We start from the raw sequence: 25,005 nt of genomic DNA on the forward strand, positions 1-25,005 counted from the left end.
ACTCTGCTTGGGGACTGGTGCCTTGGTCATCCTTGTGGACAACCTTTGCCAGGAGAGAGGTGACAGCAGTTGATTCCCCTGGGCCTCTTGAGTGGCTTTCAATACCACCTAGTATTAGCAAGCTCCCTTTAGGTCCAATCAGATTGAATGAGGATAAGCCAACCTATTCTCAGAAAAACTAGAAACTAGCTTCACTTTTTTCTGGGCCAATCCAAGGAAGCCCCGCTAATCTTTTTTGCAAGAAAGAGGGAGATGGGGAGCATTCTGGTTTTGGCCCATGCATGATGGAGCAGGAAAGGAGGGATGGGGTTTGTGTGTTTGGCCCTCCATGGCCAACTCCAAGCCTTCCCCCCACGTTTGCAGCTGGGGAGGAGGTAGGGCTCACCATGCAACCGCCAGAATGATCCATACCCACTTTTGCAGCTTCAAAGTTAGGAGGAATAGCAGTATATAACATTCTTATATAGAATTGATAATAAGTGAACAATATTTTAGATGTTGCTATGAAAGACGCACTTCACGGCATGATGCTTTGTGTTGTCCCTGTCATTTCTGATAGAAATGCAAGCCCGACTGCCCAAATATGAGGGCTGGTTGATGTATCCATTTTCAAAACTTCGTAGCTCCATAGAAATACAAAATAGGTGTCTGTATATATAGTACATGGCACAAGTATCACAACTTTGCAGGATACCTCATTTTTGAAACGTGTATCTAACAAGCATCCACTGAGTTGGGAGTACTTTATTCCTTGAGTCTCCAGTCTTCACATAGAGCAAAACCCTTTGGGGCAACTTGTTCAGAATTGTCCTCAGGCTGAAAATAACATCCTCAAAGCAGTCTTTCCAGTTTAAATCTGTTTAAGGTGATTTCTGACATCTTTTCCTGTGTGGTAGGCCCAACACAGAAGCAAGTTTAATCAATACATTTTTATTTATTTATTTATTTACTGAGAGAGAGAGAGAGAGGAAATTGAGGTTGGAACTTCTTCCTTTTTTAATGCACCTGCAAATCACTGTGCTAATTCATTGGTTTCTGCTTCTGTTTTTCAGGTTCACACGTTCAGGGGTCCACATTGGTGTGAATATTGTGCCAACTTTATGTGGGGCCTCATTGCTCAGGGAGTGAAATGTGCAGGTAACAATGATTTAGGATGTGTGTGTTTTTTAAAAAAATTACAGTCATCTTCAGCTTGCTTCCCATTTCATAATGAAATGCTTTCTCTTAATCTTTAAGTGACTCCGGTTATAGATAATGGAAAGACTCCCACTGGTGCGGGAAGAAACTGGATCGGCCCCTTGTGAGAATCAGTCAATATATTGGTGCTTTGGCATTCTGCCTTTTGAAATAAACGTAATGAAATGGAGGCAAAACCAGTAGTAAAATAATCATAAACCAGCAGTAGGTGCAACAAAAAATAAATTAAAGGTCCTGAAAGCTGCAGTCTTCTCCAGTTACAAATAATCCCCAGTTGCTAAAATCTGAGGAAGATGATTCTAAAACAGGATTCTGAATTTTGAAAAATAAAATTGAGCTATAAAATATGATGTAGTCTAAGAAGCCCAGAAATGTATGCAAAGTATGTAAAAGAGCATAAATACACCAATACAAGGCAAAATTCTAAACTTCTAACATGCTGTTAAATTTATTTCTTCAGGTGGTTGTCTGTCTATATCAGAAATCACTACCACATGAGTAAACCAGCCCAGACCATAATGTACACATTGCACATGATATCCGAAATGCAATAAATGAGATATTTTTGAATGAGATATTTTGCTGATTTATTCGTGTTCTATTAATGTTTTATTTTTAATGAGGTATCATATTGTTCTGTTATGTAATTGATTGGTTTCATTGTATTTTGTTATAACTTTATTTTCTGAACTGCTTTGGAATGTTCACCCCAAGAAATGAAAAGCGGTATATAAACTTCCTAAAATAAACACATTCACATACATTATGTGTATACTGTTATGTGAATACTCAAGTGTCTCTATGCCATCAGTACGTTTTCTGGTTAGAAATAAATGAGAAAGCGTTGAAACTTAAATTCTTGTTGGTATAGGTACCTGAATATCTTATTGGGAATACCCAGTCATACTTCTATATATGTATGTACGTACTTACATGGCATTCATTATTGAAGTTTATTTTCTCTGTCAAACAAACTGCATTTTAGAATATGGTGTGTTTGACAATGGAAATATGTGGGATGGGAGAAAGATTTGCTTCTTTTTGTTAGAAAAACAATAAATTGTTGAGAAACGTGATTCTGTGTTTTTAAAAAAAGACCCAGAAATAGTGAGGGATGGTGGGTGTTTTAGGCCAAAACATCTGGAGGGCCACAAGTTGCCCACTGCTGCTCTAGGACATCAGAACATTTTCCAATACAAACAGAAAGTGTCTTATGAAAATGACCCAAAGTGAATTAACTTAATTTGCATTGCAAAAAATGCCCAGTTCAAAATTTTCTGGAAAACCCACACCACTGGTCACAAGACGCAAAAGGACGCGTACACAGATTGTGTCTCTCCACTGAAATGAATAGTCTGACCCATAGGAACATAGAAAGTTGCATTCTCAGACCATTTGTCTATCTACCCCAGTATTGTTGAAACTGACTGGCAGCAGATATCCAGAGTTTCAGGCTGGATTCCTTCCAAGCCCTACCTGGGGATGCCAGAGATTGAACCTCTGACTTTCTGCATGCAAAGCAGGTGCTCTACCATTGAGCTTCACTCTAGACTGTTTATCTGTAAAGGTAATGCAGAATAGTACTCTTGTGTCCACTGGGAAGATTGTTCACTTGTTTTGAAGCATAAATTCCAAATTGTGCCATATTCCCTAGTGCATAATAGCAACAGCTGCCTACAGATCTCATACATACTTTCAGAGGTGAGCCAGCCGAGAAACTGAACCCACCCCCATTTAGACAGGCAGCTTTCTCGCCCACATTAGACCCAGGGTGGGCCTGTTCTGATTTTCAGCAGTCTTTGGATTTGCGCAGTACTAATCAGCAGGCCTGTGCATCAATCAGATCCGGCTCTCCTTTTTCGGAACCAGGCCCTGCATGAAGCAGATTCGGGATCCTTGTGTCAATCACAAAGCCAAATCTCCCTCTTCCTTGCCCCTTCGTACAGATTTTATTTATTTTTTAAAGTGGAAAAAGAAGCCTTTAAAAATAAATCTGTATTTAAAAATATCAATATCCAAATGCTGTACAAGCATTTGCTTGTGGAAAAAATGGGACGGTGTGGGAAGGGGGAATGAACAGCCTGTGAAGAAGGAGGGGTGAAGAGGAAGAGGTTATTAGGGTTCCATCCAGAGCCAGCATTTGCCTCTTCTCAAGAGCAAAGGGTCAGGGTAGCACAGCTCATCCTGTATCCCAGCTTCCTCCCATGTGGTGCCCTCCAGATGTGTTGGACTAGAGAGCACCCAATTGCCATGCTGGCTGGGGGGTGATGGGAGTTGTATTCCAACATATCTGGAGGGCACACACATTGGAGAAGGCTGCCATAGCCTAAGAACCTGCACGTTTGGCTCTTCTCAGGTACAGCTATGTGCACCCGGACATGAAATAACTTGCAATCTGCTGTCTTCCATGGCAGCATCTAGAATCCACTGACTGAGGAGGCTGCTTCACTCTGCCTCATGATATGGACTGCACTTTGGAAACCATGTATTCATATTTCAGCTCATTTTATGCCTCTCAATAGCTTTCTGATTTATTTCTTAAACCGACATGGTTAAATGCAAGATGGTATAAAATTTATTAGACACATAATGTTATATAAAGGAAGGAGTGTAGAATATGCTTTCTTAGATGTACTTGGTGGGTTAATGGATTTCTTGTTTTCAAGAGCACAAAACATTTTATTTCCCTAGTTACAGCCTAAAGGCTTCCAGTCTCCTCCTCTCCACACAACAGACCCAGGGATAGGAAAATGTGCAAGGCTAAGACTCACCACAACTAGTGTACATAATACTCCCCCGTGGTTTCGTGTTACAGCCAAACTGATCCATAGACTTTTAATGTATTTAATTCTTGCAAATACAATAGTCTGCATTTCTTTATTTTAAATGCCAAGCTAATAGAGATCAATACTTAAGTGGGGTATTTTTGCCATTTAGGTTTGGCATACTCAAATGAATCATTTTTAAATTATTGTAATAGGCACAACGTAGATTTTTAAATCTCTTTAATGTCAGTGGGACAGTTAAACGTGTGCTTATCTCTCACTAAAAATTAATAGGACCTACTTAAAGTGCTTATGTTTGGCTGGATTGTGCCTAATAATTCCTTATTGTTTGTTTGTTTGTTTGTTTGTTTGTTTAATTTATATACCGCCCCATACCTGAAGCTCTCTGGGTGGTTTACAAAAGTTAAAAACATTGAACATTAAAACGTATACAAAATTTAAAACCATCAAAAATATAAAAATAGTATAAAACAACAGTATCCATTTAAACAACAACAGCTACCAATCAAAAGACATTGTGCAGCTATTCCATTATTTTCTCCTTGATTCTTTGTGGAAAGAAAAAAGGTGGAATAATCTGTGGGGAAAGATGTGAGGGTTTTAAGTAGAAGATGATAAAATTCTATGAATGATAAAAGCTTCATCTGGAAGCACCCAAAAATTCAGGGTGTTCAATGAAACTGGGTAGCAGTAAACTGAAGACAAACACTTCGGATAATAATTCATTTATTGAATTGACTGAAACAAGATGTGATGGCAGCCACTCGTTTACATGACTTTAAAAAGTGACAGAGAAAGGCTAAATGGATCTTAAACCTTTGGATTTCAGAGACAGTGTGCAGTAGTAGTAGTAGTAGTGCATAATAGTAGTAGTAGTATGCACTACTATAGTAAATTATAAAATTTACTAATAGTAAATTATAAAATAGTATAATACTTTTTTATAATAGTAAATTATAAAAAAAAGTACAAAGAGAATAAAACTTCCAAGGGCAGGCAGGGGGTTATTGGATATAAAGTTGCTGCAGTGCTACCTAGCCTGAAATCACCAGGCCTTATGAAGCATATAATATAAATTCAAAAAAGTATGCTTGCTGCAGGAGAGTGAAAGCCTTCAGCTGCTATCTCAATGCCCTAGATGATCTATGGAGCAGAGGAAAAGTGCCATTAAAATAAAATTAGAAAAGCTTTATAGCAGTTAAAGATGCCTGAGTTCTGAATTTAATCTCATTATGACATCTTAGTCGAGTAGTACAAAAGCCAGAAAAACATAACAAGGTAAAGGATGAAACAAGTAGGAAGGCATTGTGAGAGGTGTTCCCACAGAACCCATGTGGGACTATACACATGGGTTCTGTGGCTTGTAAAGGCACCACTTCATAGGAAGCTGCCTTATATCAAGTCAAACCTTTGGTCCGTCTAGCCCAGTATTGTCAACACTGGCTGGTAGTGGCTCTCCAGGGTTTCAGGCAGGTGTTTTTCTTGCCCTACCTGGAGGTGCTGGAAATCGAACCTGGGACCCCTGTATGCAAAGCATATGCTCTCCCCCATTGAGTTACGGCCCCAGTTTAATCATGGTGACCTCAAATGGGCATATATTTGAGTAGGAGGGCCACAAAGATGCTGTAGGCTAGCAGAGGTGTATTTCATAGTCATAACCCCAATAAGAATGAATGCCATGCTCAATGCATTTTACTGAGAAGTAATTTTAGAGTGGCCAGGAGGACACAGCCCACTAGCATTCCGTTTAGAGCAGGGCTTCCTGTGAGATAAAGCCTTTGACGTGGTTCATCTCTGGAGCCTACTTTGAATGCGATGGAAAGCAGCAGAATAAGGTGCTTCTCTGACTGACTACATCCAGAGTGGCTAGACAAATCTGGGATTAGAGATCAGGGCTTCTAGGTGAAAAATTATACCTTCTAGTTAGGCTAGAACTTATTTTAGAAAATAACCAATGGTTTGTTTGCAGACATTCAGGAAAACGTAGGCAATACCCTATGCTGCTTCTACAACAGGAAGCTAGTAGTTCCTCAAGCATCTGGAAAGAGCTGAAACACACATTTCCAAAACAATGCAGGGCCAGATATGCAACTTGTGACAAATCATTACAATCCCATCATGCTAACGTGACATCCCTCTTGTGCATTGATACGTCGTAGGGCACACAATGACATTTGTTGCGGTCTTCTGGATAATGTGGAATAAAAAGCAGGAAATAACACAATGAAAGCGGTATATGGAATGGATAACGTGCCCTAACAGTTTTCAGTGCACTTCAATGCTGCTATAAAGCAGTAGTGTAGATCTAGTCCAGGTCAGCGGAGATCAAAGAAGGGAACTCCGCTGACCTCTCCCAATCTGTCTTGGGTTGCTATCGGAAGCACTAGCTCCTGTTGCACAAGCGCTGAGTCCTGCTAGCACAAAGGAACTAGTGGGAGCAGAGCACCAGCATAGGATACTGCCCCTTGATTCCTGTGATCTACAGGTGTGTGTTAACTGTTTTATTATTTAAAATGTTCAGTCCAATTAAATTGCTTCTCCTCTGCCTTCTCCCCACCCCCCAAAACACTTTGGTTTTCTTAGCACAAACTTAATAAATATTGAGGAGAGGTGTATTAGCCACAAAAAATCAATTCATGTGACAGACAAGAAGATCAAAATTGTAAAATAGTCATTCTGAGTCCAGCTGTTGATTGGATTCATGGGTGAAGCCCTACAGGCAACATGTTCTAGGATTCTTTTTACAAAATTGCATGACAGAAGAAAAAGAAAGAAAGAAAGAAAGAAGAGAGGGGAGATATAACATATGGAGATTTTTCCCGATAAGCACTGGGTAGATTAATTTATAGCATGAGAGCTTTTCAGTCCTTTTTCAGAGCGAAATTATAATAATCGGTATTTTTTCAGCAGTGCATGACATACCATGGCAACTAGCCTGCACTTTCTCTCTACTCTGGCACGTGGGTGGCTTGTCTCCTGCATGGATATGGCTTATATAATGTTCTTTCACACTCCATGCATAGCCACCTACATTAAAATAATCTTCTAAGGCCAGATTTTTCCAAAGCCGTGAGTGGGAGGGAAGAAAATAATAGAGACTGCCTGCTTCACTCTGAAAAAAAAAATAGGGAATAAACAGTTCCCGAGCTTTTCCTCTTTATCAACTTTAGATTTCTTTTAGCCTTGTATTTGCTTTAGTGACTTGCAGTGTTAAAGCTAAAGCAGCAGCATATCCTTGGCAAGTAGGACAGAGCCAGGGCGGGGGGGACCCACCGTCTTCCTTTGTACATGGTCATGCTGATGGCTACAGGGCCCAAATCATGGGCCTTCTCCAAAGGAGCACTAAAAGTGTACATAATTTTCTCACAAGTTCCATTTTCAGTAGTGCCAATGAGCTGAGGACAGAAGGAAACAGCTTTGAGTGTGGTGGACCACTTGCATCACAATCCTAGTGAAGCATGTGCCCTTCTCCTAGTTTCCATTTTATATCTGGGATATTATAGAGCTAGAAAAAGTGCAGAAAAGGGCAACTAAAATGATTAAAGGGCTGGAGCATCTCCCCTATGAGGGAAGATTACATCAACTGGGATTGTTTAGCTTGGGGGGAAAGGAGGCTAAGGGGAGACATGATCGAGGTGTACAAAATTATGCATGGTGTGGAGAATGTGGATAAAGAGACATTTTTCTCCCTCTCTCAAAATACTGGAATCCGGGGTCATCCCATGAAGCTGATTGGTGGGAGATTTAGGACAAATAAAAGGAATTACTTCTTCACACAGCACATAGTTAAATTATGGAACTCACTACCACAAGATGTAGTGATGGCCACCAATTTGGATGGCTTTAAAAGGGGGTTGGATACATTCCTGGAGGAGAACGATATCAATGACTACTCACCCTGATGGCTATGTGCTGCTGCTATTATTATTATTATTATTATTATTTATTATTATTATTATTATTATTATTATTATTATTATTATTATCATCCCACCTTTTGCCCAATGCTGTGCCTCAAGGCGTCATTACAAAATTGAAACATATACAGTTAAAACCTTTAAATAGAAATATACAAAAGTTAAAAATATATTAAATACGTTCCAATATTAAAACATTTAAAATACATGACAATTTTAAAAGTCCTTGGCATTGACTGAGGTTCAGATTATTTGCCAAAGGCCTGCCAGAACAAGAAAGTTTTTGCCTGCCTCTGAAAGCACATCAAGGAGAGGGAGCCAGTCTAGCTTCTCTGGGGAGAGAGTTCCGGAGCACTGGAACAGCCACTGAGAAGGCCCTCTCCCACATTCCCACCAGGCGTGCCTGTGATGCTGGTGGGACTGAGAGAAGGACTGCCCCTGAAGACCTTAATTTTATTTATTTATTTATTTATTTATTACATTTTTATACCGCCCAATAGCCGAAGCTCTCTGGGCGGTTCACAAAAATTAAAACCACAGTAAAACACCCAACAGTTTAAAACACAATTACGAAATACAGTATAAAAAGCGCAACCAGGATAAAACCACACAGCAAAGTTGATATAGGATTAAAATACAGAGTTAAAACAGTAAAATTTAAATTTAAGTTAAAATTAAGTGTTAAAATACTGAGTGAATAAAAAGGTCTTCAGCTGGCGACGAAAGCAGTACAGTGTAGGCGCCAAGCGGACCTCTCTGGGGAGCTCGTTCCACAACCGGGGTGCCACAGCGGAGAAAGCCCTCCTCCTAGTAGCCACCTGCCTCACTTCCTTTGGCAGGGGCTCACGGAGAAGGCCCCCTGTAGATGATCTTAAGGTCCGGGTAGGTACATATGGGAGGAGGCGTTCCTTCAGATAACCTGGCCCCAAACCGTTTAGGGCTTTAAATGTCAATACCAGCACTTTGAATTGGGCCCGGACCTGGACTGGCAGCCAATGAAGTTGTAAAAGGACTGGCGTAATGTGATCTCGCCGGCCAGTCCCTGTTAATAACCTTGCTGCCCTGTTTTGCACCAGTTGAAGTTTCCGGACCGTTTTCAAAGGCAGCCCCACGTATAACGCATTGCAGTAATCCAAACGAGAGGTTATCAGAGCATGGATAACTGTATCTAAGTTATTAAAGCATGGGCAGGCTCATAAGGGAGAGTCCGGTCTTTCAGATAACCTGGACCTGAGCCATATAGGGCTTAATAGGTCATAACCAGCAGACTGGAAGCCAGTGGAGCTGTTTTAACAGGAGTTGTATGCTTCCTATAACCAGCCCTGGCCAACACTCTGGCTGCAGCTCTTTGAACCAGCTGAAGTTTCTGAATACTCTTTAAAGGCAGCCCCACATAGAGCGTGTTATATTAATCCAATCAGGATGTAACTGTAACAGTATCTGAGGTAGAAAGCCTGTGTGCATGGGTGGGAAGGTGCTCCTGCACCGTGTCCTCCTTTGTTGATCCCTGGTCAATGGCTGGTTGGCCACTGTGTGAACACCGTGCTGGACTAGATGGACCCTCGGTCTGATCCAGCATGGCTGTTCTTATGTTCTCAGTTCTGATTCCACAGCGACCATAAAACTATAAGAACTCTCTTGATTGTCTTTTTGATGAGCATATAAATCTTTCCCCCTTCATTTCTATTTGTTCTCAAAAGTGATAGAATACATATTCTTCCCCAGTGTAACTTATAAAATATGATAGTCATGTATTTAACATATGATGATGTTTCTATAAAGCACACTCAGCAACTGCATATTCCAGTGAATTAGAAGCAAGATGAAGGTTAGAGCTGACTAAAATCAAATCAGCAATAGAAAAGAAAGTGACAGCTCTGCTTATTGTACTTCCAGCAAATATTTGAAAAGGGTCCTCATGGGGCAGTCTTAATACAGTGCTTACAGTTCTTGTGTTTGCTCATGCATTAATGAAAGCACATTATTTCAGCTTTCAGTGGAGAATCTTAGAATCGATATTTTCTGTTCTTAAACATTAAGTCTTTTCCATGATGCCCTAGAAAAGCACTGAGAAAGAACTGCATATCTGAGACATTTTGACTCATGGTATCTGAAAATCTTTTTCAGGATGTTTTTCAAGCTTTTCCGCCAGCTAATAAAATTAAATATAGCGTAATCTCTTCTGCCACGGTGGTCTGAGAAAACTACAAAACATTTGGGTAATCTGAAAATGAGATAACGAGAACTGCTGGTTTTAGAGGCTGTGGAGGAGACTGACAGTGAATTTAGATTATTAGTTTTCATAATGGTGTTTGTGCTATACTCAAACACTCAAGGCCACCCCTCTCTCGCTCACGCACACACACTAGAGAGGCCATCACTTTATAGTAAAGTACATGCTTTGCATGAAGAAATGAACAGGTTTAATCTGTGGCATCTCAAAGGATCTCAAATAACAGGACTGGAAAATGACCTCTGACTTGGAGAAGTGCTGCCAAAGCACACAATACGGAATAGACACATGGGCCTTGTTCAGACATAACGATAACTTATAGTTTATTGTTAGATGTACAGATTTCTGTGAGGCTGTGATCATGCAGTCTTTCCTTTTCTCCTCCAACATGGCTGTGAGATCAGAAGGGTTTGCCTCCATTTCCAATTAATCACCTGAACTCTAAACTGTGCTTAATCTTAACTATGGTTTATTGAAACAAGCCAGCTTCATAAACCAGCTTCATAAACGAAGCACAGTTTGATTGGCTTCAGAGAGAAGAAACTGCTGTTAGTCAAAAACATAAGCAAAAGCTTCCAAATCTTCTTGCAGCCATGCCAAAGGGCACCTGAACCCAAGACTTACACAGGCCATTTCCATCAGCACATCTGAACAATGCTGTAGAGTCAGACCATTAGTCTGCATAAGCTACAGTACATAGTTTACTCACAATTGTCTTCTCTGGCAATGGTTATCCAAAGACTCAGACAGTCCTGATACTTTAACTAGAATTACCAAAGTATGGCAGCCTCTGTTTTGAGGGGTGGAGAATGTGAACATAAGCCTTCAGAGGCAGAGCTGCCACACCTGAGCCCCCACGTTAACCCATGATTCTATAATTCAACGCTGGCAGCTCTTGAACATAAAAAGAGCCCTGCTGGATCAGACCAACAGTCCTTCTAAACCAGGAGTGGGCAGATTTCAGGCTTCTTCATTTTTTTACTAAACCACCAAGATGCACTAGAACCTCAAAGAGCCAAATGCAAAATAGTGGTGGGCCTACACTGATAATTCAAGACCGGGTACCTCTGAGCATATGCATGAAGGCCTCCCAGCTACTGGTATTCGAAGGCATGGTGCCTCTGAACATGGAGGTTCTATTTAGCTACATGGCTAATGCCCATTGGTAGACCTATTCTCCTTGAAGTTGCCAAACCTAGTCACGTTTCCCATGAATTTATTGAATTAACTGGCTGTTTGATCATCTCATGCAGCACTTGAAAAGGACACAGGGAGACTGTGAATGAAAGCATACTAGAAGCAGATCTCCAAACCTTTTCCTCTGATGGATAGCAGCTCTCAGTGCAGCATCTCAGTTTATAAGTATTTATAGCTGCCACTTATACTATCTGCTGGTTGTCCAATCTATTTTTTTACACTGGGCAGAATTTGTTCATTGCAACGAGTCCAGTCTATGTTGTGCTAGAAGCTTAGCCTATATATTTGTTTGCTATCAGAACTTGTGAGCCAAGTTCCTTTGAATGGGAAAAATCATATCGACACATTGACAACCCCTGCCCCATTATTTAAGAGCTTTGATTGACCAAGTATTCAATAACCTGCCTACATTACCAAACTATCATGAAGACTGATGTTGCAGTGAAGTGATAATGGATAGCTTGGTATAAACATTTTGAACCAAGGTGATTATATTCTTCAAACCCATTTGTTTGTTTGCTTCTTTCCATCAGACTGTGGCTTAAATGTTCATAAGCAATGTTCCAAGATGGTCCCAAATGACTGCAAGCCAGACCTGAAGCATGTCAAAAAAGTGTACAGCTGTGATCTCACTACCCTTGTAAAAGCGCACTTCACAAAGAGACCAATGGTTGTAGACATGTGCATTAGAGAGATTGAATCTAGAGGTAAGGCGTGCTTAAATGGGTGCTTGTTTTGCTGGTAATCTCTTGAGGTTGATCTGTATCAGCTGGGGGTTAGCTGAATTGAAGCTCAAAACAGTTTCACCTATTTCCTTGAACAAGATTTTAAGTTTGCATTGATTTTTAAAATGTTATTTCTCTGAGGAATCTGCTTATTTTGTTATCATCCTTTTTATTGTACAGGATACAAAAATATTGTTTTCAACGCTCTTGGATGATATTTATGCCTGCTATTGAGTGATTTCTTGTTTTACTACTACAGATGTTTCTCTTCCCAATATATTTTTGAGAGAAACAATATAGATAAATTGGGTATTTATAGCATTCCTGTGTGATCTTCCTTGTTCCAGGGACCATTAGCATATATATATTTTTGCGCAAAATTATTGGATAGTGATCATAACAATATTACTTATTTAGCAGTGAGGACTGGCAGTGAAATTTATGCTCAGAAATAAAGTTTAAGCTTTTAAAGCTTAACTCAAATCTTTTGTATTGCTAGCAGGATAGAACCTGACTGTCAGAAAGATAAATATTGAGTTTAATGTAGTGATGTTTTTAACTGAACAGGTCTCAATTCTGAAGGACTTTACAGAGTATCTGGATTCAGTGACCTAATTGAAGATGTCAAAATGGCTTTTGATCGAGGTATATTCTTTACTAGATGCTGTCTGTAACTGTTACATCCAACATATTGGCCAAGATATGTTGGCCAAAGAACTAGTATTGTATGCCATGCAGGAATTTACACTTGCATAGGAGAACCGCCCCTATGCCATGTAGCAAGCCATTTTTTAAATGTAGTCAATTTGCATGGCTTGTCAAGTGTGGTATGGTGGGTCGCCTGGGTCAGTTCAGCTGTTTAAATGGAAATTGTCAAAAATCCTATTAGGCATATCCAAGCCTTTGGATCTCCTAATGTAGATTTTTGGATCCCAGCCATTGTACAGGTTGTCATTAGAAGGACTAAATAATTAGCCTTGATTACTGAGGATGGCCACTTTTAAAGAGCAGAGTTTATTATTTACCGAGTTATTGTCATCTGGCTTCTCAGAGCGATTACTCTTGTGAATAATTCTATGAGATAAAGTGATTAACTTCCCTAGCATCTACAGTATATTAATTTGCTGGCATTGAAGACTTGGTTAATGTCAATTCTAAGAACCTCAAAGCTTTGTTTCCATGTCTAATGTCCTATGAATTGAAGAACAAACTTCAGTTCATATGAGCGCTTGATTTAGAGCTCAAAGCTATGCTAGGCTGCTGGGGGAAAGCCCCAGTGCAGTGCAGGAGTGGTGCACAAAGGTCATTTTAGGTAGCACAGAGGTGAAGAGGATCCACGCAAACACCATACTTCACTAGAAAGAGCAAGTACACCCACCAAATCCATAGGCTGATATTTTCGCTGACCTCTTTCCTCCATCTCCATAGATTTGAGACTGTGCAAAGCTAGATTTAAGTTATTTCTGCATCCTAGTGAAAGAGGTATGAATGACATAAGTAGTCTAACCATTAATTACTGTGCAAATTAGATCATTCTTTGAGATGATAGTAGCCTCCCCAGTGAAACATTTTCTCCCATTCCCGCTACTTTCCCCTTTTTTCATATTTCACATTTCTCTTATCCCATTCTGTTGCTACTAATCTGCTTGAGTGGGAAACTACAGCAGCTTTCCATTGGCCATTGCTGGCTGGGAATGATAGGCCCTACAGTCCAACACATCTGGAGGCCACCAGGTTGGGGAAGGCTGAGCCACACGTTATAGCACACAGTCCTGTCACCAAGCACTGGCTCTCTGTGTTGTGTTCCTCCTCTCTCCAGCTCAGGAGTAGCAGCACTTCTCCCATGTTATATTCCATCCTTCCCCACCCACCCACGCGCAGCCATAACATTCGCTGCCGCCTGCAATGAGGCAGGAGAAGGGAATCCACATTGTGACAATCACATCATAGGTTAAGTGAAACAAGCAAAGAGAACAGCCGCCTCCTGACTGCCATTATGCATTGTTTCATCATTAGTGGGTTTTTAAAAATGTTATTAAAAGGGCAATCTGCCAAGCACCACGTCTGCCCAAATCCCCTTAGCCAACCACTGCTCTGTGGGAATAGGGATTGGATGAAGTGGATGTATCACCTGCAGCACAGTCGTAGAATGCAGGACATATTGGAGCAGCTTTCTCCATGTTAAAAATTCATCTGTAGAACAGCTGGAAATCAATACCTTACAACAGTGGTCTTCATTTCAAAAATACTTATTATTATTATTATTTTTAACTTGTCCCTCTTTTTACATACAGACGGGGAAAAAGCAGACATTTCTGTGAATATGTATGAAGATATCAATATTATCACAGGTGCACTTAAACTGTACTTCAGGGATTTGCCAATTCCACTGATCACATATGATGCCTACCCAAAGTTTATAGAATCTGCAAGTAAGCTTTAAATTGTATTTTTTCCCAAATGTTTTTTTTTCTTTTTAATGCTTTTTTTGCCTAGCTTGTTCATGTTTTATTTACTTGGAGAAGTAATTTATGGGGATAAGCAATAAATATGTAAGCTAGAGTAAGTTTTTAACCATACAATCACCTTTAAAGAGCTAGCTGAAGCAAACAAGTTTTAAAATAGTAGAAACAGGAATTTCTTGCTATATCAAGTACCATTCCAAGTATAAAGCTTGTCGGAAAACTGACTATCATCAATTCTTCAATAGCATTTTTGAAGACTTTGTTATGGACGTATAGAGAACAGCCAGTCATACTGTAGAAATCATATAATTGGTCTTGAAATGTACAGCTGTAAGATTGCAACCTCAATATTTTATAACGACAAGGACAGACTCTCAGTTACTGAAAACTATGCATGCAGTTAAAGCACGAGTTGAATACAGAGTAGGTACAGTGGAAGGCGATATTTAAGGCCTCCATCTATTGTCAAAATGGAATGCAACTCTCAAACTTCAGAAAAGTCTTCAGGCAAAACTAGAAATCATTGAAACAAAGTAGCTTAAATGATGATAGCTGATGTTCTGATCCAGATAGTGACAAATGCAAAGAGTTCAGCTTGTTCAAGCAAAATAATGCCTTAAAATGTCAAAGGTTTTACCAAAAAAAAAATGGTGAACAGTTCTAGGCATGAGAATGTAAGAATCTTAGATCAAAGGCTTATCAAACCCAGTATACAGTTTCCACCAGAAGCCAGCAAGATGCTTCTCAGGGGTCAAAAGCAGGCCATGAAGGCAATGACCTTCCCTGTTGTGTGTCCTCAGCATATGATAGTAAAAGGTGTACTGCCTCTGAATGTGAAGTTTCCTTTGAGCTATCATGACTCATATTAGGGATGGGTAGGTCCGTTTATTTCTTGCTCTGTATTACTTCTACATGTGTTCATAAACCTATTCTGTCCCATCAATCTGCATGAAAATTATTTTGAATGATACACATTTTTGTAAGCTTTTTTATCCTAAAATATGCATTTTTATTTTTTGAGCCCAGAACTATATCACAAAATTTGGAAAAGTGTGAAAACAAAAGGATATCTCTGCTCCAGTCTGCATATTAGACTGGGAAGTGTGAATCAGGTCGGTTTGTTTAAATATGAGAACCGGACAAAATCCTTGAGCATCCCTAGCTAAAAGCCTTAGATATGCCTGTCCCCATATGGATCAGATACACCTTAAGAAAACATTTAGCCATAGTAGTTAAATGTTGTACTTTTATTCACTGGGGCGGGGTTGGTGGGATTAACCGCATAAACTGAGTAAAATATTTCCTTTATCTAAATATAGTGATCAGCATTAAGGTCTGCTTCAAACTGTTTTAATTCACCATGCCTAGTCTTCCTCCCTCAGTTCATTTCTGCCTAAAGAGAGATGACAGTGAAAAGTCACTACATTGGACTAGGATTACCTGGGAAGAGACTCCTCAAACCTCCATTTTCTGCATGTTTGCACTTACAGTTGATGGTCAACTGTTTCCGTTTCAGAAACCACAGATCCCGATGAACAGCTGGAAATACTTCATGAAGCACTGAAACTACTGCCTCCTGCGCACTGTGAAACCTTACGTTATCTCATGGCACATTTAAAGAGGTACGAAAGTGACGGGCCCTGTCCTCTTCTCAAAGCCCATCAGGAGTTTGGTGCTCCAAGTTCTTAGGCTAACGGCTGCAGACATTAAAGCCTAAGTTCCCTGCTCCTGTGCTGAGCTCTAATCTATTGCCACTGGCAAACAGGTGAGATTTTTCCTTTTGGTTTCTGAGCAGGAGAGCCAGCCTCTAAACGCGGACCTGTAAGTTCTGTTGTAACTAAGAATTGATGTCTGCTCCTCAAAGCATAATCCACTTATTTTAGGACATGTTTAGTTAGTTGTTCTTTATTCTAATTATATGTACACGTAAACTAAAATTAACTGTTTCTCAATAATGCTGTTTTAATTTTCTGGCTGTTAAGGGTTTGGTTCTTCCCTTGAAGCTTCCCTAACTTGCTTCTCTTATTTCGTGACTATATTAAACTTTCAGGGTGGATTTAGGCCAGCCTGTTTGTCTAGCAGTGATATAGCCCCCTTAAACAAGTCTGTGGAGGCATGACCCCCTTGGGTGAGGGCTTCTCCATTGCATTTATACAGTTACAGGCAATCTGACTTTGAGACGGAAGAGATTAGGAACTCCTCTCAAATCCAGTCCCAGTCCATAAAAAACAGCAATCACTAAACTCACCCAAGGGTATATAAGACTCAGGACTAGGGTGACCATATGAAAAGGAGGACAGGGCTCCTGTATCTTTAACAGTTGTATTGAAAAGGAAATTTCAGCAGGTGTCATTTGTATATGGGGAACCTGGTGAAATTTCCTCTTCATCATAACAGTTAAAGCTGCAGGTGCCCTGCCCTCTTTTAAATCTGGTCATTCTAGTATAGCTCCTGCAGCTTTAACTGTTGTGATGAAGAGGGAATTTCACCAGGTTCCCCATATATACAAATGACACCTGCTGAAATTCCCTTTTCTATGCAACTGTTAAAGATACAGGAGCCCCGTCCTCCTTTTCATATGGTCACCCTACTCAGGACCAATTCAAAGGTGCATGATGATGAGGTAAACATTTCCTGTGGGGACTGTACCATTCAAGATTCACTGCAAATGTCTGACACAATTTACCAGGTCAGAGACAGGTGGCAAAGGCATTCGTCCCCTCTTGAAACTTGAGGTAGTACCATTACATTATGTTTCAACTGGCCCTTTGGATCAATAAAATACAACATACATTTCAAGCAAATCATGATGTGCAATACATATATTCTTGTGAAATATAAATACGTAACCATGTAAGAAATACTCCACTTTCCAGCATAGTAAGAATTGAGAGAACATCTTTACCAGCTACTTTATAATGCCTTTCCCAATAATTTCTAAAACAAAGTTCAAAATCCAATAAAATACATTTAAGTGATCAATAGAGTATCCTGTGCTTTTAAGTACCAATATTTAGTGCTTGGCACTAGCTTCAGGTTTTTGATTTTGAGCAATTAAAATCCTTGCTATTGTTAAGATATGCTGCAATCCAGGCTACATGAAGCACATTTTAATCCAGTTCCATTAGAAAGTCAAGCATATTACCATTTTCCCATTAAAAATGCAAAGGTTTTAAAGGTTTTGCTTCAGTTAGATCATACCCTCATGGAATATTGGTTCTCTTTGATTATTAGTACTTTTTTATTTTTAAAAGCTCAGTGAGATAGTAAAGAGATTTATTGACAGATGGGCACTAGGCACTTCAGGTAAAATTTCTGCTAGTTATTTTTTTTTAACCTAGTTATTTTTTTTTTTGAAACATACAAACATACATAAATTCCATCACCCCTCTGTCCCTTCATCCGTACTAATAAATAAGTTTAAAATTTGAAATTAAAATCCAAAGAAAGTGTCAATGTAAAAAATAGAAATGCAAACAACATTAACATTAAAAAAAACCAAAAGAAAGAAAAGAGATAAAAAGTAAGGAGTGGATTGTGGACAGTGTAGTTTATGCTGGACTTCCAAAAACTTTCATTTGCATAAAGGTGCTGGAAAGCCAACCAAGACCTATAGCACCAACTCAGAAATTTCACATTGAACTTTCTTATAATTTCCCTACATTTGAGAACAATTTAACCTTATCTGCTTCATATCCTCAACATAAAACAGCATTTAATTTTTTATAGGGATGCTCACTAAGACATGTTTCAGTGAGGAACCTGCTAATGGCAACTTGTTATCAAATTCACTTGGCCAGCCTTCTTACTATATTCGGAGTAACTATGAATAGAAGCTTCAAAGATTGGCCAACTTCACAGCAATTTGCCCAACAAGTCAGAATTCCTGGCTGTTATTATAGATATCTGAAATGAATTAATTCCATTTCAGCGCATTTAAGGGTGCCTCAGTGAGATTTTTTAATGTTGTCTTTATAATTCATGAACTTCCTTTGCTGCTTAGAAGACCCCAAACGTGGAGGCTTCCGAGATTCATATACACTGCTGAGCTGAAGCTGGCAGGGCAGGAGGCACGGGCAGAGGAGATCTTAGCTTCCCTATGCTCAGATCTTTTCCAGGAAACAGTCTTTCAGGCAATCCAGCAAGGGTGTTTCAGAAGAGACATCTCTTTGGCCACAGTGTAGAACAGGGTGTTGGACTAGAAGGGCAAAAGGAGAGCCCTCCTGAATCAGGCCAATGTCCTATCTAGGATAGCATCCTGTTTCCTATAGTGGCTGATTAGATACCCCTGGGAAGCCCATAAGCAGGACTTGAGGGCAAAAGCATTCTCCTGCCGTTTCCCCCAGCAACTGGTGTTCAGAGGCATGCTCTCTCCGATCGGAGATAGCATATATAAGGGCTAGCAACTTGGTGTCTTCCAGGTGTTTTGGAGTACAACTCCCATCATCCACAGGCAGCATGGGCAATGGTAGAAGATTACAGGAGATGTAGTCCAAAACATCTGGAGGGCACCAGAATGCCTACCCCTGGCATATAATGTAGTAACCATTGACAGTATCATCTGTCATGAATTTGTCTAATGCCCTTTTAAAAGTCGGTAACCATCACTACACTTTGTGGCAGAAAATTCCATTGTTTAACTATGTGCTGTGTGAAGAAATAGTTCCTTTTGTCTGTCCTGAACCTCCCACCAATCAGCTTCATCTGATGGTCATCAGATAACTGGTATTATGACACGCAGTAACACTTCTCTCTGTCTAAATCTTTGGTCTGATCCAGCAGAGGTTCTGTTATGCAGCTGTGACTTGTTTCAAGGTATAATAGCACCTATTAACTATAAGCAGAAGTGGACAGATGAAAGGATGGCTTGCTATCTTGGTACTGGTCTATGAAGTTCAAGCGTTCAAATGGTTCTCAAGATCAAAACATTTATGATCACCCCTTAGGGGCATCACCACGTTAATCACAACTTCATTCCTCCCCACCCCCTCAGTCTGCTTTACAGAACAATTTTCCACAAGTCTTGTGGGAACACTACCATGACTGGTAACTAAGGTACCCTGGGAATTAAAGTTCTGCGGTCATGGCAATTAAAACCTGTTTGAAGCTTGCTTTAATTGTAGTGTCGATGTGGCTTTTCAGTTCCATGTTCATGAAATCAAGGTATCAGCTCATAATGTCTTCCAACGGCCTAGATTTTAACCATAGCCTTTCTTGTAACAGGGTAACACTCCATGAAAAAGAGAATCTCATGAATGCAGAGAATCTTGGCATTGTTTTTGGACCAACGCTTATGCGAGCGCCAGAGCTCGATGCCATGGCCGCCCTGAATGATATCCGTTATCAGAGACTTGTGGTGGAGATGCTTATAAAAAATGAAGATATTTTATTTTGAACTCTGTTTGTGGGTGTGTGCGTGTATGTCTTAAATGGACAGCAAGGAAAATCCGGGGACGATGAAGGAATGTTTTGAAGTAATTGAGCAAGCTCCCGTAGCTGAATTCCTATTGTGAGGTTTCAATGTGAGAAAGATGCTTATTCTGTTGCTTCTGTGGCATCATTTAGACAATGCTGGGAAAAGATTAACATATACTGTACTTTCCAGTACTAGTAGGCCTGGGTTGTTTCATCATAGTACAGGAAATCCAAGCTTACACGATCTGCTTCTTGTTCACCTTCTTTTGTGAAGCTTCCACTACAAAGGGCACAAGAGGAACAGCACAGCATCGGTGTTCTGGGGTAGTCTGTGATTGTACTTTAGCATGTTTCTCAGTGTAAATCTGTTGTGGGTTTCTTTTTATGTTCCGTAATTGGTTTCTGATATTTCATGGGGCTGGGGGCAAGCAGACGGCTGTGAACCAGAACCTCTAACTATTCATTGACATCACCTGTCATTCTTTTCCTACTTTGAAGGATAATTTCTTGCTAAGTTCCATAACATTTTTTTTTTAATGACGGAATTCATTTTCTTGTACCAGAAACATATTCTGACTGCCATTTTAAGTAATGCCTTTTTGTATGGTTCCAGTTAAAGATGGCAACACGGAATGAATGAAGATTGCTTCGTTATTGTTTTAAATTGTCTTTTTGTATTTTTATTGGGCATGCATATTAATTTATTAAAGTTTTGCTTTAGAATCTTATCAAGTCTGTCTGCGGTTTTTCCGGTGTCACATGCAGCTTTATCCTATGCATATTTATTTGGGAAGTAAGCTGGTCTTTGGTCAGTGAGGTATAGAGTAGGATTGGAGCTTTACTGCCCTACCCTATGTGGAGTTAAATTTGCCTGTGCCCATTGAAATTAAGTGAACTTAACTCTGAACAGTTTTGGGCTGTTCAAGGCTCTACTGTACATAAGATAAGTAGAGCATAAGATTATAATGGGCCGTCATATCCCCACCTTTTGGTGCAACTGCCAGTGGGGTTTAACTAAACGTTTGTCCCCATTGGAATGACCCCAGCTCCATAACTTTGGTCCAGTGTTGTACTGATTAAAGAAAGCAAAAGGGGATTTTAAGGGGGCAGAGTTGCTTGTTTCTATTCCAGTTGTCTTGAATTGGATGATGCTTAATTTAGAACAGCAAAGTCTCCTGTTGCTCCTGCTATAGCTAAAGCAGCAGCATAAGATAGAACTGATGATGGAACTATTTACCACTGAGGTTTCATTAAGCAGACTTCCTTACAGGATAAAGCAGCTCAAATTATCTGCCCTCATGTACAAAATTTATTTATTTTATTTATTTATTTAAGGATTTTAATGCCGCCATTCAGCCAAAAAAGGCTCTCACGGCAGCTTACAAAAGTATTTCTTGACAGTCCCTGCCCACAGGCTTACAATCTAAAAGACATGACACAAAAGGAAAGGGGATTGGGAGGGAGGAGGAGGAGGGGGAAAAGCAAAATGCAGCAGCATAGGAATGAGACTCCTGTTAATTAACAAAACGATTTATCAAGAACGTTTTTTGGTTCTCTTGCAGCATGCCGGCTACACAATTAACATAATACATTATCAAAAGAGTGGTTTTAATAACGAATTTCCAGTGTATTTTTCCAATTAAATGTACAGCTGATGATATGTTATGCTGCACTACACGGAATCCAAACGAAATGAATCCAAATCATAGCTTAGACTTAAATTGTTCAGTGGTGACCCCCGTATAAATCCCTCTCCACCTTTCGAATCAGGGGGAAATGACCTAAAGTGATAAATTATTCATTTGGTTATGTGTGGTTTAGCAAATTATGCAAATTAGTTGCTATCAGTATTTCTGCAATTCCCTTGATCTAGCTGTCGTATCTTATACAGTTTCATATACAATATCCTCTAGAAATTTATCACTGGCAAGCTTTGACAAAATACGCAGCCGAGTGTGTAGGGTTTGATTGCATATTTCAAAGCAGACTACCGCAGAGTCCCACTTTGCAAGCACCATTTCTCCCCCCCCCCACCCTTTTCCATGGAGTTGCACTGCTGTGAGTTTGTCTGTCAAAGCTTTATAGACATCAACCTGCGACATTCTGTTTGATTTCCAGGCCCTGTCTGCTTCCTTTATACACAATCTGGTCTGCATGAACAAAAGATCCTCCTTAATCATCAGAGGTCTGTAATTTGAAGCTCTCAAATGCTTTCCACTCGGCAGGGCTTTTATAAAATAAAATTAAAAAGTGAGTTCTAAAAGAACATTTGTGCAATTCAAAAACTGAAGTCACACAAAGGTTGTATTACGTTACCTAATGTAAAACTGTTAATATGAAAAAACTAAAGTAAGTAGTCCAGGCTCCTCTAGAATCTCAGACCCTTTATCAAGAATATCCATTTCTCTTCCTCTGCTACAGACACTCCCCATAGACTCCACTGCTATTCTGCACAGAGGACTCACCAGTGTTTCAGGTAGGAAGGACAGCGTTCTAGAAAATGGGGACCCCTTTTGTGGCAATGTTATGATAAGGACAGTTTGATGCCAGAAAATATCCAGTATAACATTCTTAACATGTTACATGAAACATTTGTGGCTGAGACTATCATCACATCACAGCAGTCAGACTGGTCGCCAATGGGAACAAAGCCTCCTTTGAAGCTATTTGAAGATTCTGCCAAATACAACAAAACAACACTCAGACAAAAAACAAAACACAACCATTGAGCCTTGAGAAGAGAGAAATTTTCCATCTAGATTTCTCATTTCAATACGAAGTCAACCACATACTGACCTCAGAGGAATGATGTTGAGGAAAATATTAGAAACCTGAGTTCTCGGCTTTCCCAAGAATTCCTCCTCACTCTAGATGGGAATTATGCACTTTGTCTCCTTACATATAACAAGTGAAATGTCAGCCATGAATGATCCATACACCCCACCCCTACACATGCACAAACATCCAGTCAACAGAGAAGCCCACTCAAGATAATCTTGATAGTTGTCTGAAAGCTCTTAGAAGTCCTACTATCATCGAGACCATCCTGGGTCTCTCAAGACAACAAAATGGACTTCCTGCCTTCAAGAAGAAACTTTTTCTTTTGACCATCCAAAGCTAGAATGGCTATGATTGCCAATGAAGCCAGTGTAATGAGTGAATCTGAAGAACTCCAGATGGTGATCCTAGTCTGGAATGACTTGAAGATGTGAAAGAGCAAAGTGGTGGGGTTTCCACATGTGGCAGTTTCAGACTGAAAAACAAGTTCAGCACCCTAATTGTGAATTTCTGAAGCAGGCAGCTGAAGATGATACTGAAGGATTCTTGTTCAGCTTCTCAGTGCTGAGCCTGGCAACAAGCTTAAGTAACGGGCCATACTCCGATAGCCCTGGGCTCCTAGACTGCCCTTTAAACTAAATCATCTCCACCCAATCATACATTGCTGTCTCATCTCTTGAAACTCCCTTCTTCATCAAATCTGCAATCCTTCTCGAATTTCTAGTTTCAAGTCTCATCTCAAACACTGTCTTCTCCATTTAGCTTTTCTCCATAGTCCATTTTCTTCCAGGTTATCTACATGTTTTCATTAATATTAAAAATCCATGTTCAGACTTTGTTTCTTCCCTCTCTGCCTTAGCTAATTTAGATTGTGACGTGCACACACAGAAAGGGACATGTGTGAAATTATTTTTGTACAGTGCTGGTACACTTCTCGCACTAATAACCACTTCAGCAAGCAGAAGCGAAGGGAGCAGTATGGCTCAGAAAACAGGGCCGGGCAAAGCCCAGGCCAGATAGGAAATGTAGGCCCCATTTCAAACTGCTCATTAAGTATTTTTTAATCAGTTCTAAATACATATGAACTAGAACGATTTATAAAAAAAGGTAATGGCAAGCACTTTTATTCAAGATGTATATAACACATCACTTCTTCACATTCAGAAATGCTTTACGTGCTTTTCTTTGGGCAAATTCATCATCAACAACAGAAAAATCAAGCAACTTTGCCCAGGGGGATTCGGAGTAGACCCCCTCAAAATCATAGGCCCATGCTATGTTAAATAAATCATGACACAGTGTAATATGTCAATTTTTTACCCTACCCAGTGCCTGTTTGCATTCTCTTCCCCTCCTTATTGTTTTATTATGATTTTATTAGAATGTAAGCCTATGCGGCAGGGTCTTGCTATTTACTGTTTTACTCTGTACAGCACCATGTACATTGATGGTGCTATATAAATAAATAAATAATAATAATAATAATAATAATAATAATAATAATGTGTTGTTGTTCATCTGAGGTTGTATTTACCTAATTTTTAGACCTGCTAAGGAACAGATGATTGTTATTATGTCCTGATATGTAAAATCATACAATTCCAAGAGGGTGTACTTTCTTTTTCACATGACTGTATATATATACACAGAGAGACATATAGGACACAGTAGACCAGTCGAGCACAATTTCCTTATACTTTACCTCTGAATTGTTGAATTGGGCATTATAGAAGGTAAATGATGCATTCTAAATTAAGACCAATTAGGATAATTGGATTCCTTTATTCTCGCTATGCTCTCCCAACCAAAAATTAGACCTATCAGTAGGACCTAGCGTTTTAACAGATTGGTGGTTTCTGTTGGGACTGTCTTGTTCACTTTTAAGAGCAGCTGTTAGAATTAATGATACTTCCCCAACAACACTGGCAGCTGTTCAGAGATTCTCATCCAAAGTCTGTATATCAATAAGTCCTAGCAGCAATCAGGCTAGGGTTGTTGTTGTTTTTGTCTCATAGATTATTATATTTCTCCTCTCTCAAGGTAATTACAAGAAGATGCAGTCCTGTGAATGAAAGGAAGAAGGGTCAATGATCCTCTTATATTGTGCTCAGAAACACCCACAGGTAGCATAGGTTTTCCTTGTCAAACAAGCATTAAGGGGAAGTCGCCCACTGTCATGGGAAACTTTCAAACCCATCAGCACTGAAGTTAAGCTCTCCGGCAAACATTTTCCAGGAGAAGGGGCAGAAGAGAGAGCTCAATTATATTATTCACCTGGCGGTTTCTCTCCTC

General features: G+C 39.8%; 1 protein-coding gene across 2 annotated transcripts in view; it reads left to right on the top strand.

Annotated features, from left to right (window-relative positions):
- Nucleotides 1-20,648, top strand: part of CHN1 (chimerin 1) — a 112,442-nt gene extending 91,794 nt beyond the window's left edge. Inside the window, exons 8-13 of one of the 2 annotated variants that reach the window (XM_063116347.1) lie at nt 1,053-1,137; nt 11,864-12,037; nt 12,623-12,700; nt 14,350-14,487; nt 16,037-16,142; nt 19,744-20,648. In XM_063116347.1, coding sequence (XP_062972417.1) covers nt 1,053-1,137; nt 11,864-12,037; nt 12,623-12,700; nt 14,350-14,487; nt 16,037-16,142; nt 19,744-19,915 — 753 coding nt within the window. In that variant the 3' untranslated portion in view covers nt 19,916-20,648. The remainder of the gene's footprint in view (nt 1-1,052; nt 1,138-11,863; nt 12,038-12,622; nt 12,701-14,349; nt 14,488-16,036; nt 16,143-19,743) is intronic. The other variant, XM_063116346.1, reaches the window with a different exon arrangement.
- Nucleotides 20,649-25,005: the final 4,357 nt, after the last annotated feature.

The sequence above is a fragment of the Elgaria multicarinata genome, chromosome 2, assembly GCF_023053635.1.
Source record: "Elgaria multicarinata webbii isolate HBS135686 ecotype San Diego chromosome 2, rElgMul1.1.pri, whole genome shotgun sequence".
Taxonomy (NCBI): Eukaryota; Metazoa; Chordata; class Lepidosauria; order Squamata; family Anguidae; genus Elgaria; species Elgaria multicarinata.